At 39.3% G+C, this 16,324-nt stretch overlaps 1 protein-coding gene and 2 long non-coding RNA genes across 3 annotated transcripts; 1 reads left to right on the plus strand and 2 right to left on the minus strand.

Moving 5' to 3' along the window:
* Window positions 1–1,378: 1,378 nt before the first annotated feature.
* On the minus strand, window positions 1,379–11,525 carry LOC127428410 (myogenesis-regulating glycosidase-like). Its single transcript, XM_051676761.1, has 3 exons — window positions 11,391–11,525; window positions 7,123–7,632; window positions 1,379–6,336 (listed from the first exon to the last, which is right to left on the minus strand). Exons 2-3 carry the CDS (start codon window positions 7,383–7,385, stop codon window positions 4,542–4,544), a joined length of 2,058 nt encoding a protein of 685 aa, XP_051532721.1. The 5' UTR covers window positions 7,386–7,632; window positions 11,391–11,525; the 3' UTR covers window positions 1,379–4,541.
* Window positions 11,507–13,970, plus strand: LOC127428414 (uncharacterized). The gene is made up of 3 exons (XR_007895105.1): window positions 11,507–11,646; window positions 11,881–11,989; window positions 13,293–13,970. It is a non-coding gene; the product is annotated as an uncharacterized LOC127428414 (long non-coding RNA).
* On the minus strand, window positions 12,675–15,728 carry LOC127428415 (uncharacterized). Its single transcript, XR_007895106.1, has 3 exons — window positions 15,559–15,728; window positions 14,167–14,276; window positions 12,675–12,859 (listed from the first exon to the last, which is right to left on the minus strand). It is a non-coding gene; the product is annotated as an uncharacterized LOC127428415 (long non-coding RNA).
* Between the last annotated feature and the right edge of the window lie 596 nt (window positions 15,729–16,324).

Below are 16,324 nucleotides of genomic sequence, written 5' to 3' on the forward strand. Positions count from 1 at the left end.
CTCAGAGGAGACTTCATTCAATGCTGGACCAAAGTCTGATTCAAACTTTGATCAGGCTTAACCTGCTTTGTAATAATTACTATTCTTGTGAGGGGCTGGAGGAGGTTGGGGAGGTTCAATGAATCCATGGACCCATGACCGCCCTGCCTGAAAGCCTTGTTTGAACTTAGCGAAGAGTTGCAGCCCAATCCGCCAGCGAGAAAAATGAGATGGAGCTAGCAATCCGGCACTCGGGTCTTCTCCGCAATCCTTGGACAATGGGTTTAAGACAAAATATATAATAAAGCTGGATAACAGATAACTAAAAGGACTAGTTGGCCCAAAAATAACATTTCTGTCATAATTCTCAATGACTTTGAATGTAGTACAAGCTACAACAGGCAACAAATACGGTGCATAAAATAATTTTTATAAAAACATATAGTTCTGACTCCAATTTCTGACCAGATGAGTCGCATTCGAGGCTGTTAAGTACAATACATGCAACTGTTGCCGATAAACACAAGCCTATGACTACTCATTCTAATATTAATGTGACTGGTTGCTGCACTGCTTGGCAACTGTAAACAACCTACAGTTATGCTATGAGCCACAATATATTACTTGGTAAAATAACTATTTATTGGACATTCGTTTTTTCATCATATTGTTGTTATCGCCATTTTATAAGCAATAAGCCACTTTAAGTTGTGCATTACAGTGATTTTACCACAGTAAAAGAAGGTACTCTGCTTCACTTCATGGCTAAGAACAACATTTACCCCTGGTAAAATTACTGTAAAGTATGGCCTCTGGCTTATTGCTTTAATCAACTTTTTCATTTACACTCCACAAATCAGTACCATGATAAAAATCAATACTGAACTACACAAAAGGGCTGAGGTTGGCCTAACCAACTGCATAAAACAAATAAAACTAAACTAATAACCACCAGAAACATGAGCCAAAATTGCAACGCATATCGTGCCAAAATTAATGTGCTGCAACTCTATCAAACAGGAAACTAGGGAATTAAATAGCAAGTAGGTGGCCTCATTCCACCACTGAAGACACAATCACTAATGTTGGGCGGTGCAATTATTGCTGTGGAAAAAGCAGAATTAATAACTCATCATTCATGAGAGAGGTCAAAAGTTTAATGGTACCATTTTACTTGGATCTCATCACACTAATTATACTTTGTGAGAGAAAAATTGTGAAATAAAGTACAGGATTTCTTGTACCATGCTAACACTTCATAAGTTTAGGGAGAACTTAAAAAAAGCAGGTGGGCACTGCCCTCCTCTGGTCCTTTGGAGAACAATATTTTCAGGACAGCAGGTCAAAAAAATGACTTTTCATACATGCTCTTCTCATACAAATCAGGTTTGAAACAATGTAAGGGTGAAACACTGTGACATTTTTAATGCATTACAGTAATGAAAATGCACCTAATATTGTCATAAAATTTTTTTTAAAAACCTGTAATGATAATTCTTTATGCAAAATATAATTTATTTACAAGGGGTGAAATATGACTGGGATGTGTTCTTGACAGGTTTCGTGAGATTAAACCAACTGTATAGCATACGCAAAACAAAAAATAATGTTAACAATTTGAAATATTTTATAATACATTTTCACACAGATTCCTTAAATCACTAGCTTCATCCAAAGCACTGGTTTAACCAAAGAGCAAAATGTAAAACAGAGTGGACAAATACTTTCTTTTTCTACCATTTGTTTTGAAATAAAAATAGATTGTATTAGTCATCGACATTTTGCATATTAACAGACCTTTTAAAAACCACATACAGCTGGCAGTAATGAGAACATTTCAAATATTTTAAACCAACACACAGAGTCAAAATTAGTATGAGCTTAACAGGCAGCATCTTTGCTTCCAGGAATATAAATGCTAATGTGATCACAGGCTAAATAACAAAACAAAACATGAAATTCCAGTTCGTGGAAAGCTAATGGTGGTTTTTCTCTAGCAAATTTCCAGACCATCAGCACTTTACAGTCTGACTGAGGCAACCGGGGCCCTCACTTTCAGGGCCCCGTTAACAAGATCTCCTCATGGTAGAATCCACAAGGACATTTAGTCTCGTCTCATCTTCTTCCCAGTGCAGAAAATTACACCAGACAAGAGAGCACATCTCAAGGAAGTCGTTAAAATATCACGAAGCAACACAAATATTTTGTAATATTAAACTGTTCTCTGACGTACCAGTGTAATGGAAAGGCAGCCGCCACGTGTCTTTGTACTCCGTAGCTGATTTTAGATCAGACACATTGCTTGACAGACTCAGTCATTGTTACAGTAGAGTGGATGAGTGCGCTTTTCGTAATTGTGTGGGAAGAGCTTAAAATAAGCTTGGAGGTCATAGATTAGAAAAAAAAAAAGTGTGCAGTGAGCGAGCAAGTTGATTGCTGGCATGCTGAAAGAGCATTAAACAAACACAAAGCTGACCCTTGTGTACCAAAAATATAATCTGATAAAGATTAACTGACCAAGCTTTCAGTGTCGTACCATCATTGCAAAACACACAAAAAATGAGGGGGCACAGCAGAAAAACAAAGTCAAAACATGATGAGCAGCACATGTATCCATAAAAACATTAATACTTTAAAGGAATAGTTCACCTAAAAATGAAAATTCTGTAATCATTTACTCACCCATGTTGTTTCAAATCTGTATACTGTTATTTCTTACATGCAACAGAAAAGTATACATTTTTTAAGAATCTTTATGCATAGGGATCACATCTGTCGATATGCAAAAGCACCATAAAAGGAGTCCATACCATACTATAAGTTTTGCAAGTTCTGCATGGAGAACAGACCGAAATTAAAATAATTATTCACTGATAATCTTGCCCTCCACTGAAGTGCGTCTCTAGCCTGTGTTCACATCCACAGTTTTAAATAGTGTGCGGTGTTGAAGCAAATTTGCCATCAAAGACATTGACACCGTGTTTTGAATCTAAACTGCTAAATTATTCTACAAAAATTTCTACTTTTGTGTTCCACAAAAAAAAAAAAAAAAAAAAAAAAAAAAATGTAAAAAATAAGGGCGTACTGTTTTGGAATGGCATGAGGGTAAATAATGACAGGATTAGTATTTTGGTGAACTATTCCTTTAATACAAATTAGTGTGACAGGAAATATTAATTAATTATTAAATGTGTCTGTAATGGAGTAATTCTTGAACAAGGACTGTTGGTGAAGTATTTGGCACTATATGAATACATATGACAGCAGTTGAGAAAAAGGACTTTTGGTCAATTTCAAATCAATGAAGTTACAAGTAAATGAGCACCCATTACTCAAACATGCATCTAATTTGATTCAGTATTAGTCCTAAAAAAATAAAAAAAACTGGATCAGGGCAGATTATGCTCAATTGTGCAGCACGCACTGCTACTGGTTGCAGAAAAAGCCATCCATTAATATAGTCTAAATATACACTTGCAAATTCATACATTCTAGAGAAAAAAAGTAGATTGCTTTATGGAGAACTTTAGAAATGCATTAAGTATGCCTAAAGAAAGAAGGCATGTACAGTACTAACAAAACAAAAAAAATATCCCTTTTTACACAGAATTATTTCACCCAAAAATACAAATTCTGTCATTCCAAACCTGTATGACTTTCTGTGGAACACAAAAGGTGAATTTTTGAAGAATATCATGGCCACTCTTTTTCATATAAAAAAAAGTGAATGGGGACTGATCCTGTGCTAAATGACAATAAGCACAATAAAAGTATCATTAAAGTGGTTCATACAACTTGTGCATTATATTCCAACTGTTCTGAGGCTTTACAATATTTTGGTGTTAGGAAAAGACCAAAATTGTGACCAAAGTAGTTACACTTTTATGGTGCTTTTTTTTCTTCTTCTTCTTCTTCATTTGGCACTCAACATCCCTGGTCCTCATTCACTTTCATTATAGAGAAATAAGTAATCAGGAGATGACCTTTGCTTTCTATGGAAGAAAGAAATTCATACAGGTTTGGAACAACATGAGGGTGAGTAAACAAAATAACAGAATTCGTATTTTTTGGTGAACTATTCCTTTAAATAGATATTTTGCACATACATTGTACATAATAACCAGTCACAGCCCTTACAATACATCCATAACCTCTAACAACTGTACGGTTGGTTTATTTGGCCAGCTGTATGTGTGGAGGCTGGTTTCTATTAATATTAAGGCTCAGATCAAAAATTACGGCATCTCAAAGACATTCACTGTTAAAGCAAAGGCACGGATTAATGCATGAGCTTTAGCCATGTATATCATGTTTAACTATTGTAATGGCACAAAAAAAAAATTAACATCTAAAATGATTTTTTCTTTAAAAGTGAATCATGTACAACAGTGACCTTCATAAATAGAGGCATGTTGTCCTGTTTTTACATAGTAGCATTCAAACCCTGGATATGATGTGAAAAAAACTTGTCAGTTCCCAGAAGCAACAAACAAAGACATCAACAACTTTGCAAATGCTTTGCATGGAAGACGTGCACAAACTCCAGATGTTTTCCATAAGTCTCACTGATCCCATTCAAAATATGCAATTTCATCAAGATCCACAGGATAATCAGTTAGATGTATTGGCTCTTTATTATCAAATCGTTCTCCTTTGTAACTTTTCCAGCGTCCAGCCGGTAAGTAGATATCTCTTTCCTGCTTTCCCGGCTCCAGTACTGGTGCCACCATCAAGTCATCTCCTATCAGAAACTGTGAGTCAACTCTATAAGCAGTTTCGTCACTGGTGGCTATCCACCATAATGGGCGAATTATGGGGTCTCCGGTGTCCAGAACTTCTCCAGCCAATTCTATAACTCTGGGAGCCACCAGTGTTGCATGTAGTTCAGTGAACCGCTGAGCGATAGCCACCACTTCATCATCGTACTCCCATGGAGGAATGGAGAACTGCATAGAGGGCATGAAAGCAGAAAGCTCAAGCCAGCGGATATAGAGCTCACGGTCCGGCAGTTTTCCATTCCCATCAGTACGGTTGGGATAGGCATTGCCTCCAATCATGTCTGGAAGGATGAACTGGTAGCCCAGGATACTAATGGTGAGGACAGTTGGGATCAGAGACTTTAGGCCAAGCTCATAGCCCCACACAGAATCCCGATCGTTAAGACGGAAGAAACAGGAGATGTTTTGAGAACCATAGCCAGAGCGAAGCTCGGCACGCTCATTGAAAGGAATGGCCATTTCAGTGTACCGCCTCGTAAAGGTGCTTGGGTCAGGGAGGTGGGCTCGGGTTCGGAACTGCCAAGGTAAGTAGTTCGTCTCGCCTGCATCCAATTTGAATGAGGAAACACCATATTTGGAGCGTAAAGAGCGAAGCTGGGACATGAACCAGTTTCGAGCTTCTGAATTGGTGAAATCAAGGATTCCACCAATGCCATTCCACCACTTTACCAGAGCAGGAAGCTGGCCTGTTGGCTCCATCACGAACAGGCCTTTCTGTACACATGGCCCAAAATTAGCAGAATCATAATTCACAAAGGGATGTGTCCACAGAGAAATGAGAAAGCCATCTGCCTTGAGCTTCTGAAACATGGCAGAAGCGTTTGGGAATTTCTGTGAGTCCAACTCAAACTCCCCGTATTGACTAGTGTAGCGATCATCAAGTTCTAAGTGGCTGCAGTTAAAGCCATATTTGTGTATATTCTCTGCATAACTCAAAAGCTTTTCCTGGTTGATGTCGGTCTTATGTAAAGCCCATGTTGACCATATGGGGTGCCGGAACATTTCCTTAGCAGGCACTTTGTTGGGTTTGGGGAAGTATCTCCGAACCATCACCTTGTGGATGGAGGTCACATCTGGGCCCACACAGACTCTGTAGCTGAGCTCAGCATAGGGAGGCCTTCCAAGTGCAGGTTTATATGGACTGTCCTGATATCGTGCCTGGAAGTACATGGTTTTCTCTGTGTCATTCCAGCCCAGGTGGAAGGGCACAGAGTCATTGATCTTAATGGCAGTGGCATTGGATGATAGCCAGTAGCGCTCCAGGATGCCACCAAAGTCATGACGATTGGAGTACACATCGCTGGTGACAAAAGGTTTGGGTGCCTGCTGGCCTGAGATGACAATAGGCCAATGCTGAACAGCAGTCTCAGCACCACCATACCAGTACGATTCGTTGTAGGACATAGCGTGTTCCACAGGCCGGTCAGACTCCAGCTCTTCCCAGCGCACACGGTAACACATCACTGTCTCCTTTGGCTTCACCGTCATAATGAAGAAGTTCACCTTACCTGCATATGAATGCGAGCAACGAAGGATCACTCCCTCTTTAGAGCAGGAGTCGAGATCAAGCATGCCAGACCTGAAAAAGCATTCATAAACGGCTTAAACAATTTTTTTCCTTTAGGTTGGCATTTGTGAAAATGTAATAAAATATGGAGAACTTTTATCAAAGAAGAAAAAAATTAGAGTGAATCTCACAAAAACATGTCCAGGTCACATTTCACCCCAAAATGAAAAGAACAAAAATAAGAAATTTTATTTTTCAATTCTTTTTGTAAGAATATGAATGCCTATTTTGGGACCATTAAGAATTGTGACATTATTTTCGTGATAATTAAGTAAATTTTTCCACCAAATTATTCTTACCGTAATGCATCTGGATGTTTTACTTTTGACTTCCAATTTATTTTCAATTGTATTTGCATTAGAGTGATAAAGATCATTTGTTTTACAATTACAGTGAAAAAATACTGTTTTTTTTTAATCGATTAAAAATGCTACCATGATATATAAATATTTTACTTTATTTTTTTTTACATATATTTTATTTTTCCACATTACAGAAATGAGAATTCGATTTTTTGCATTACGCTAATGAGATCTGGGGGGAAGGTGCTTTATAGTCATGTAAATAATACGGTCTTAGAAATTTTTTTGTGGTTTTAAAAATAGCTTTATAAGTAAAATGTACATTTCAATCTTTTGATTTTGGGGTGAAATAAAACTCAGACATGTTCTTGGCAGATTTCATGAGAGTCACCCCTATAACTGAATTATTCAGTTATCATTGACTAAATCACATTTTGTTTTTGTAATAAGGTTTAAAAGAGGTCAGAAACATATAAGCAACACCATATACACTGACCTGAATCCCATCTTCAAGACAATCCCCCCAGCCTGGTTGCGGATGAGAAAACCATCCTTATTCAGATCAAGTAATTCTGTCTTCAACAGGTCAGCTTTACGTAGAGAGGCTATATAGTAACACCATGCTGTCACGGCCGCAATCACCAGAATCACACCAATAACTCCAGCCCCCACAAGAGGCCGACTGTCCTTGTTCATCTTCTTAATGGGCACGCCATCAATTATGGTTCCACCTGCGCCTCCCGGTACTACTTGGTACATTCTGTGGTTTATTTTTGATTTCACGGTCAAGAAGTTGTATAGGTGACCGTTCTATTTGATAAAACTGATGAGGGGCTAAAATGTTGAATGTACAGAAGAAAACGTGGTAGACTTGATGAGAAACTAAAGGAGAATTTAGCAAAACAGCCAGAGTAGATTTGTTGCTAAACGTACAATATGGAGTCCTGCATCCATTTTTCCTTCTCTCAGTGTAGACTTTTCCTCCTTTTCATCGTCCTTTATGTGCCTGGAGAGAAAAGAGTGGCAAAAAGTGTCAATGTAAAGTTTGAATAAAAAATCCAAATAGAAATCTACTTGTCTTGCAAAAGTCACAATACGAATTTCAGCATTAACCTCAAGTACACAAAAACAGCCTTTTTAGCTTTTGCTCTGCGTTGGTCTGCTGGAAAGTAAAGGCATTAACAAACCCACTCTATGAATGCTGCCAAGGTTGCTAATGGTGGCAGTGTGTGAATTGCCTGCTTCAGGAGAACACAAGGGCCCGTGGGTTTGCAATGTACAACAGCACCTGCAAGACTTTGAGACTGGCACAGAACCACCAGACAGACATGGTTTGAAATGAAAATCACATTTGGCTATGTTTGCTATAGAAGAAAGGCCTAACAAGGCTGAGCTACATGTAGGAGAACTCTAGTTTTTTGCTTTTGAGAGAAATGCGTCAAACCAATTTGGTTATGCTAAAAAAGTTAATTTCCGCAAGAAACAAGAGACGTGATTTCACTAAGAACAAACACTTCCTTAACAACGAAGTTCCTTCCTAAATCAAAGAAAATCTAAAGTAGGTTTAGTTATTTTATAAAATAGACCCTCTGTCCGAAATCGCATACTGTCAAAGTATGTAGCCTACGGTATTTGATGAAGGACACACTTCTCGGCTGGTAAAACAGTTCTTTCAAAAACAGGATCTGGAATGGTTACATTAGGGTGGCAATTATATGTATTCCATCGAACGGGGAGGGGGGGAGGTTTGCTGCATGTGTCTTCAGTTCCAGCACATTTCGTTAGGGTTAGCGCCATGACAATACAATTCCACCCATTTGGTTTACCGCCATTCTTTTAAACCCAGCTTTTTGAATGTGACGTCACCTCCTCTCCCGAGGGATTATAAAGAAAGGGAATGGAATCGGGCCAATTTTTAGAGGGTTTAAAGGTGAAGTGTGTAATTTCTGCACTAGTAGTGGCAGCAAACAGAATTACAAAAATAAAGTATGTTTTCAAACAACCTCTGCCAACACCCCTTACATTTTAGCCTTCCATCCACAAGGAGACTGCGTTTTGGCAGCAAAAACTGAGCTTTTTGAAAACGCTCTCCCAACGGAGATATCTGAAAACTATGACATATTTGTTGTCATGTGACGCAGTCATGTGATCCATTCAACCCAAAACAATCAAGATGGTGGCCCACATTGTAGAGGTGTTACTGTGCCTGTTATTCACTTTAAGAGCATTGGTTTTTGGGGGGTTTTTTTATCCCCTTCTCTCCCCAATTTGGAATGCCCAATTCCCACTACTTAGTAGGTCTTCATGGTGGCGCGGTTACTCACCTCAATTCGGGTGGCGGAGGACAAGTCTCAGTTGCCTCCGCTTCTGAGACAGTCAATCCCCACATCTTATCACGTGGCTCGTTGTGCATGACACAGCGGAGACTCACAGCATGTGGAGCCTCATGCTACTCTCCGCAATCCACGCACAACTTACCACGTGCCCCGTTGAGAGCGAGAACCACTAATCGCGACCATGAGGAGGTTACCCCATGTGACTCTACCCTCCCTAGCAACTGGGCCAATTTGGTTGCTTATGAGACCTGGCTGGAATCACTCAGCACGCCCTGGATTCGAACTCGCGACTCCAGGGGTGGTAGTCAGCGTCAATGCTTGCTGAGCTACCCAGGCCCCACTTTGAGAGCATTGTTAAAGATAAATGTTACTTTGTACAACCTTCACAATGCATTCCTTCATAGGCGAAGCCAAGTTTACTCAAAACTGGTGTCCGGTGACAGAACACGTGTACAATTGCATTTCAGACCGCACATGGATAGGCGATTTTTCACATGTGCTGTAAGGGGATTTAAGCGTTTTCATACGTTTCAATGTTGATGAGCAACTTTTGGAAAATGCTTGAAAACAGCAGTGTGGATGGAGAGGGTTTCGAAAACAAAAACGCTGTTTTCAAATGTATCCGGATTAATGTGGACGTAGCCTTAGGCTCATCACGCCCTTTCACACTCTCTGATTCCCTATGAACAAATAGGCCATACTAAATAAAAGGTGACACCGGAAAAGCAGAACAGAAAGTGTGGCAGAGGAATCGGGTCGTCCGACAACATCGCCAGATTGAACGGCAGCTGGGTTTGAGGGGGATCCAGCACATGAGGTAGGCACATGAAGCCAGCACATGAAGACTTTTGGCAAGTCTTCGAATTTTGGCTTTAACATCTGTAGGCTAAACTACATTTCTTTTACTCACTACATGTCTGCCATGGTTGTTCATATTCCCCCGGCTGAACAGCTAGTTCAAGTAGCCACGCCCCAGACTCACGCTATAGGTTGAGCTAGAAAGAGATGGGTAGAGCTGAGCAAGCCGCTCAAAATATATACATCAATGTTTTGATAGTGCCTGGGAGGCTCAGTGTTTATACATTTGGGGGAGGTAAACCCACAAATGGCTTACTTATATTTGTCATTGAACAATAAACTGGAATAGTACGTACATATTTTGACATGAAAGAAGTTACATATTTCACCTTTAAAGGCAGAAATATGAAGCTTATAATTTTATAAAAGCACTTGAATTCTTCTGTTAAAACTCATGTATTATTTGAGCTGTAATGTTGTTTAAATTGTCGTTTTTACAGTTTTTAAGGGTTTGAGTTTGTTGACATTACATCGTCATGACAACGAATTTGTAAAATTGGCTATAACTTCACACAGAAAAGGTTAGTATGCGATTTTATCACACTAAAATCATGTTAACATATTGTTTACGTCTTGTGGCTATACTTTTGAAACAGTGAGTATTTTAACATTTATGGATTGGCCCCATTCACTTCCATTGTAAGTGGCTCACTGTAACCCAGGTTTTTGGGGGTTTTTTAAAGAAAAGGAGGGATGAGTCAAAATTAGTTTTTGTGGTATTTAATTTTATGCCACAAATGCTGTCGATTGAGCTTAACTTGTAATGAACCCGGAATATCCTTTTAATGCTTTAATCATGCACAGAAAATTACAGAAAAAGAAATTACGTATACTTGACAGGAAAGGGGACATTTAACAAGGGTAATTTGCTAGGCAAATAAGTGAAATACCGTTCAATTGTACACTGAAATAAGACTTAAGCTCCCACAACACTTAGCCTATCTTGACAAGGCATTATATTCAAAGAGATAAAGCACATTTGTTACCTCACAGCACTTTAAGTAAACACAATTCTGCTGATTCAGAACATGTGACTTCAAGAAACAGTTTCTTCAAACTCTTTGCACCATTATTTTTATTATTATTATTATTATTATTACCAGATAGAGACTCAAAGAGCTCGAGAGAAGTACACACATGCACATTAAAAATAGTTCAGAGTATCAGACTGTATGATGAGTAAACTTTAACTAAAATAGCCACAGCACTGGGAAACACACTATGAATATTATTTGACATCCAAGAGAGGCGTGCATGTTCATTTTAGCTCAGATGGGTCAAAGGGTAACAAGTCTTGAGACATGCAATAGTTTCGAGAAATAGTTACAAGAAGGCTAATATCGCAATTGGTCTAAAAGTTTGATGGGGAAAAGAAAATATCCTTGGAAAAACAGTTTTGTATGTTTGTCACATGACGAGACATATGCAGCAACAAGAGAGCGAAGAGCCAAAGATCTACCAGCCAAGGGTCAAGACGGCTGTAAAAACACTCAGGGTGTAACTGAGGCTGACTGGGCACGAATCCGCAATGTATATTCCTAAACGTTTTTGCATGAGATAACATACTTACCAGCTCGAGTAGTCTTGTTTTCGTGTGCTGTTGACATGTTCCCTCGAACAGTTCACTTCATTCGCTGAACTCGGTGTCTTGTTATTGGTGCAGTTTGTGCGGTGCTCACACACTCCACTCTGCACTGCTCTGTTGCAACTCTGGGAAATTGAGTCAAAGAGTATTTAGCAGAGACGGGCCATTTCTATTAAACTGAATGGGAGAAATTGGAACGCTCAACGGTCAACGGATGTAGAAAGGAAGTCCCGCCTTACAGGTAAAAAGAGCCAATCACCTTTTAGATAAAGACACCGCCTGTCAATCGTCTCGGAAACGCGCATGCGTATTAGCTTTACAAGCCGGGAAAATAGCGGGTTTTTTTAGCGTAATCTCAGGTAAAGAAGCACAATTTATGATACCAGCGTTGTCATTTTACTGCTGATTCGAAATATGATCTTTGATCGTAATCTTGACCAACCGTTTTTAAGATTTCGGTGTTCCCCCATTCAAGTAGATAGGAGCTGCACTGGCATGACTGGAAATAGCCTCCCGGGAGCTTTCCAAAGATGGCCGCCAGTGGACTGACTTGATTGAGTTTTCTGCTCTTCGAAAGCGGAAGCGTGAGTATTGCTGTTTGGCGATGTTATCTATCAGCAGTTTAAAATTCAAAGATATCGTTTTTTGTTTGTTTTAAAAAAAAAATTAATGCCAAGAGCAACACTAAAAAATGTTTGTTTTCTTAAACTCAAATTTGCCATGGTAACCATACAGTAGTTCCCACCAAAACACTCATTACTTCAAATACTACAATATCCTAATAAATCAATATAGGAATATTTTAACGTTTTATATATAATTATTTGTATTATTTATATTTTGTAACAGTGCTAGCTCATGAATAGTAACTGTAGTGACTATAGTATTGGAGTAAACTGTGTATACCATGGTACATTTTTGTGAGGCATGTTAGTTTGTTAATCCATAATCATTTATTGAATAATAAGAAATAATTCATTTAGCCAAAACCATGACGTTGTTAATGTGTACAATGAGTATTAAACATTAGAACCTTTTCAGCCAAAACACTACTAATTTTAATTTAATAGGAGTGGTTTGTACCATGTTTCTGTGGTAACTATCATTATTTGTTGGAAACTATGGTTTCCATGGTACACTTTTGTAAGGGACAATAATGAGACTTATTGGGCACATCCCTTAAACACCGTTTTATTTGTTTTCATTTTATGCTCGTTTTAAAGCCAAAAAAAATACATTCTACGGTCATTAAAATGAAAGGCAGGATTTCACGCCACACAACATACCTTAATACATTTTAAATAACATTAGACAACTGCCTAAAAATAAATAAATAAAACAATTGCCTAAACACTGGTTTTTAATAGTGCATTGCTTCTGACACAAACTCAGGGTGGATGATGTAGTGTCCAACTTTATAGGGCTTCACCACATGGAAACAGCTGTGTCCTTCACTGCAAATGAAAACATCTGGATTTAAAAAGGGATAATCCCAGCCATTCAGATCCATTAACAGAGTTCATGCTTAGACCTTGAGCTGAAATGCCACATTTGCAGCTAAGCAACATGACATGATTACATTGAAGGCACTAGTCTGAATCAAAACATCATGGGACACTTAAGCCCTATAATAAACTCAGCAAAAAAAAAAAAAAAAAAAAAAAAAAAAACCCCATCCTCACTTTCAACTGCTTTTATTTTCAGCAAACTTAACATGTGTAAATATTTATATGAACATAAGTAACAGTCAGTATCTGGTGTGGCCACCAGCTGCATTAATTACTGCAGTGCATCTCCTCCTCATGGACTGCACTAGATTTGCCAGTTTTTGCTGCGAGATGTTACCCCACTTTTCCACCAAGGCACTTACAAGTTCCTATCTTGCAGGAAATAATGCACAGAACGAGCAGTATGGCTGGTGGCATTGTCATGCTGGAGGGTCATTTCAGGATGAGCCTGCAGGAAGGGTACCACATGAGGGAGGAGGATGTCTTCCCTGTAACGCACAGCATTGAGACTGCTTACAATGACAACAAGCGCAGTCCGATGATGCTGTGACACACCGCCCCAGACCATGACGGACCAGTCCAACAGTCCAGCCTATTGCGGACAGTCTGAGCACTGATGGAGGGATTGTGCATTCCTGGTGTAACTCGGGCAGTTGTTGTTACCATCCTGTACCCGTCTCACAGGTGTGATATTCGATGTACCGATCCTGTGCAGGTGTTGTTACACGTGGTCTGCCACTGTGAGGACGATCAGCTGTCCTTCCAGTCTCCCTGTAGCACTGTCTTAAGTGTCTCACAGTATGGACTTTGCAATTTATTGCTCTGGCCACATCTGCAGTACTCATGCCTCCATGCAGCATGCCTAAGGCACGTTCACGTAGAGGAGCAGGGACCCTGGGCATCTTTCTTTTGGTGTTTTTCAGAGTCAGTAGAAAGGTCTCTTTAGTGTCCTAAGTTTTTATAACTGTGACCTTAATTGCCTACCATCTGTAAGCTGTTAGTGTCTTAACGACCGTTCCACAGGTGCATGTTCATTAATTGTTTATGGTTCATTGAACAAACATGGAAAATATTGTTTAAACCCTTTACAATAAAGATCTGTAAAGTTATTTGGATTTTTACAAAATTATCTTTAAAATACAGTGTCCTGAAAAAGGGACATTTCTTTTTTTGCTGAGTTTATGTCTGTGCAGCCTGAAAGAACAATCAATCTTTTCTGCTTGGTTCAAATGAGATTTTGGAGGGATAAATACCTGCAATCAGAAGTTGATTTTGACAGTGATCTTCTGTGATGATAAAAGATGGCATGATGTTCATCTGTTGATTCCATGCAGATCTAATATGATCTTGGCCTGAGTACTTCCTGAGTACAAAGAAATTATGATGGGATGAAAAAATATGCCAGATATGTACCTCAAGCGATTTGAAGGCAAATGCATATTATTATCTGTTCATAAATCTACAGTCCAATCAGAGAAGAATATGGTAGGTTCTCTTTGGTATCAGAATGTATTGGACTTCATAAGTCACTTTAAAGCAATAGTTTGCCCAAAAATGAAAATTCTCTCATCATTTACTCATCCTCATGCCATCCCAGATGTGTATGACATTCTTTCTTAGGCAGAACACAAATGAGGATTTTTTGAAAAATATCTCAGCTTTGTAGGGCCTTTCAATGCAAGTGAACGGTGGCCAGAACTTTGAAGGTCCAAAAAGCACATAAAGGCAGCATAAAAGTCATTCATAAAACTCCAGTGCAGTGGTTCCCAACCCTGGGCTTGGAGGCCCCCAATACTACACATTTTGGATATCTCCCTAATCAAACACACCTGATTCAACTCCTCCGCTCGTTAGTGGATACTCCAAGACCTGAATTGGGTGTGTCAGAAAAGGGAGATATGCAAAATGTGCAGTGTTGGGGGGCCTCCAGGAACAGGTTTGGGAACCACTGCTCCAGTGGTTAATCCATGTCTTCTGAAGGGATATGATAGATGTGGGTGTGAAACAGATCAATATTTAAGTCCTTTTTTACTATAAAGCTCCACTTTCACTTCTACATTCTTTTGTTTTTGGCAATTCACATTCTTCATACATATCACCACTTACTGGGCAGGGAGAAGAACTTATAGTAAAACAGTTCTTAAATATTGATCTGTTTCTCACCCACACCTATCATATCACTACCGAATATGGATTTAACCACTGGAGTCTGGCGGCGGCGGTTTGTGTACCATCATTGAAAACAGTTGTTTCGAATTGTAGAATGCACCCTGTCGTCTGCCAGACGCGTCCAGTGTGCGACCTCCCCCCCTCACGAGTCAAACTCATATCAGAGTAGAATTTTGGGGAAATTCACTACAATATGTAGCTCATCTGAGAGAGCATGGCACTAGCAATGCCAGTGTCATGGTTTTGATTCCCAGGGAACAGGCATACTGATTAAATGTGTACTTTAATTGCATTTGAGTTGCTTTGGATAAAAGTGGCTGCCAAATGAATACAAGTAAATGAAGTCTCTGTATAATGTCAGTATAATTCGACTTTGTGAGCTTTTCTAATAAATAAAAAAAAAAAAAAAAAAAAAAAAGAGACAAAACAATAGATAAAATGTTCATGCATCTCAAATACAAAGGCAAATGTATTACCCTTGTGTGTTCGTGGCTGTTGCAGGAAGAAAGTCAGCTCGCTGTGGTTTGAGAAGCCAGCCAGCAGGTGGCAGTGTACAAACTGCAGAAGAGGCCTCAGGTGGTTTGGAGTCTCTCTGAGATGAGCTCTGCACTGGATGTACATGTGCCGTCTGTTCATCTTGATTTCAATAGAGAACAAAGAGAAAGCAAACAGTGAAGCAGCACGTGTGTATATACAGTTGTGCTCAAAGTTTGCATACCCTTGGAGAATTGGTAATATATGTACCATTTTTAAAGAAAAGCAGGCAAAACATTTATTTCTTGTGGGATTCATATTCAGCTGTAGGTTATAACAGAATGGCACAATCATAAAACAAAACATGGCAACAATGAAAAAAATGAAATGACCACTGTTCAAAAGTCTGCATACCCTTAGTTCTTAATACTGTGTATTGCCCCCTTTAGCATCAATGACAGTGTGCAGTCTTTCGTAATAGTTGTCTATGAGGCCCCAAATTCTTGCAGGTGGTATAGCTGCCCATTCGTCTTGGCAAAATGCCTCCAGGTCATGCAAAGTCTTTGGTCGTCATGCATGAACCGCACGTTTGAGATCTCCCCAGAGAGGCTCGATGATATTAAGGTCAGGAGACTGTGATGGCCACTCCAGAACCTTCACCTTTTTCAGCTGTAACCACTGGAGGGTCAACTTGGCCTTGTGCTTAGGGTCATTGTCGTGCTGGAAAATCCAAGAGCGTCCCATGCGCAGCTTTCGTGCAGAAGAATG

The sequence above is a fragment of the Myxocyprinus asiaticus genome, chromosome 38, assembly GCF_019703515.2.
Source record: "Myxocyprinus asiaticus isolate MX2 ecotype Aquarium Trade chromosome 38, UBuf_Myxa_2, whole genome shotgun sequence".
Lineage (NCBI taxonomy): Eukaryota > Metazoa > Chordata > Actinopteri > Cypriniformes > Catostomidae > Myxocyprinus > Myxocyprinus asiaticus.

What these genes read in the sequence shown, in the direction of transcription:
- LOC127428410 (XM_051676761.1), bottom strand. Translation starts at nt 7,385, where the DNA reads ATGTACCAAGTAGTACCGGGAGGCGCAGGTGGAACCATAATTGATGGC. An exon ending in GTCTTGAAGATGGGATTCAG is followed by an intron (nt 6,337 to 7,122) that starts GTCAGTGTATAT and finishes ATGCTTTTTCAG; the next exon opens with GTCTGGCATGCTTGATCTCG.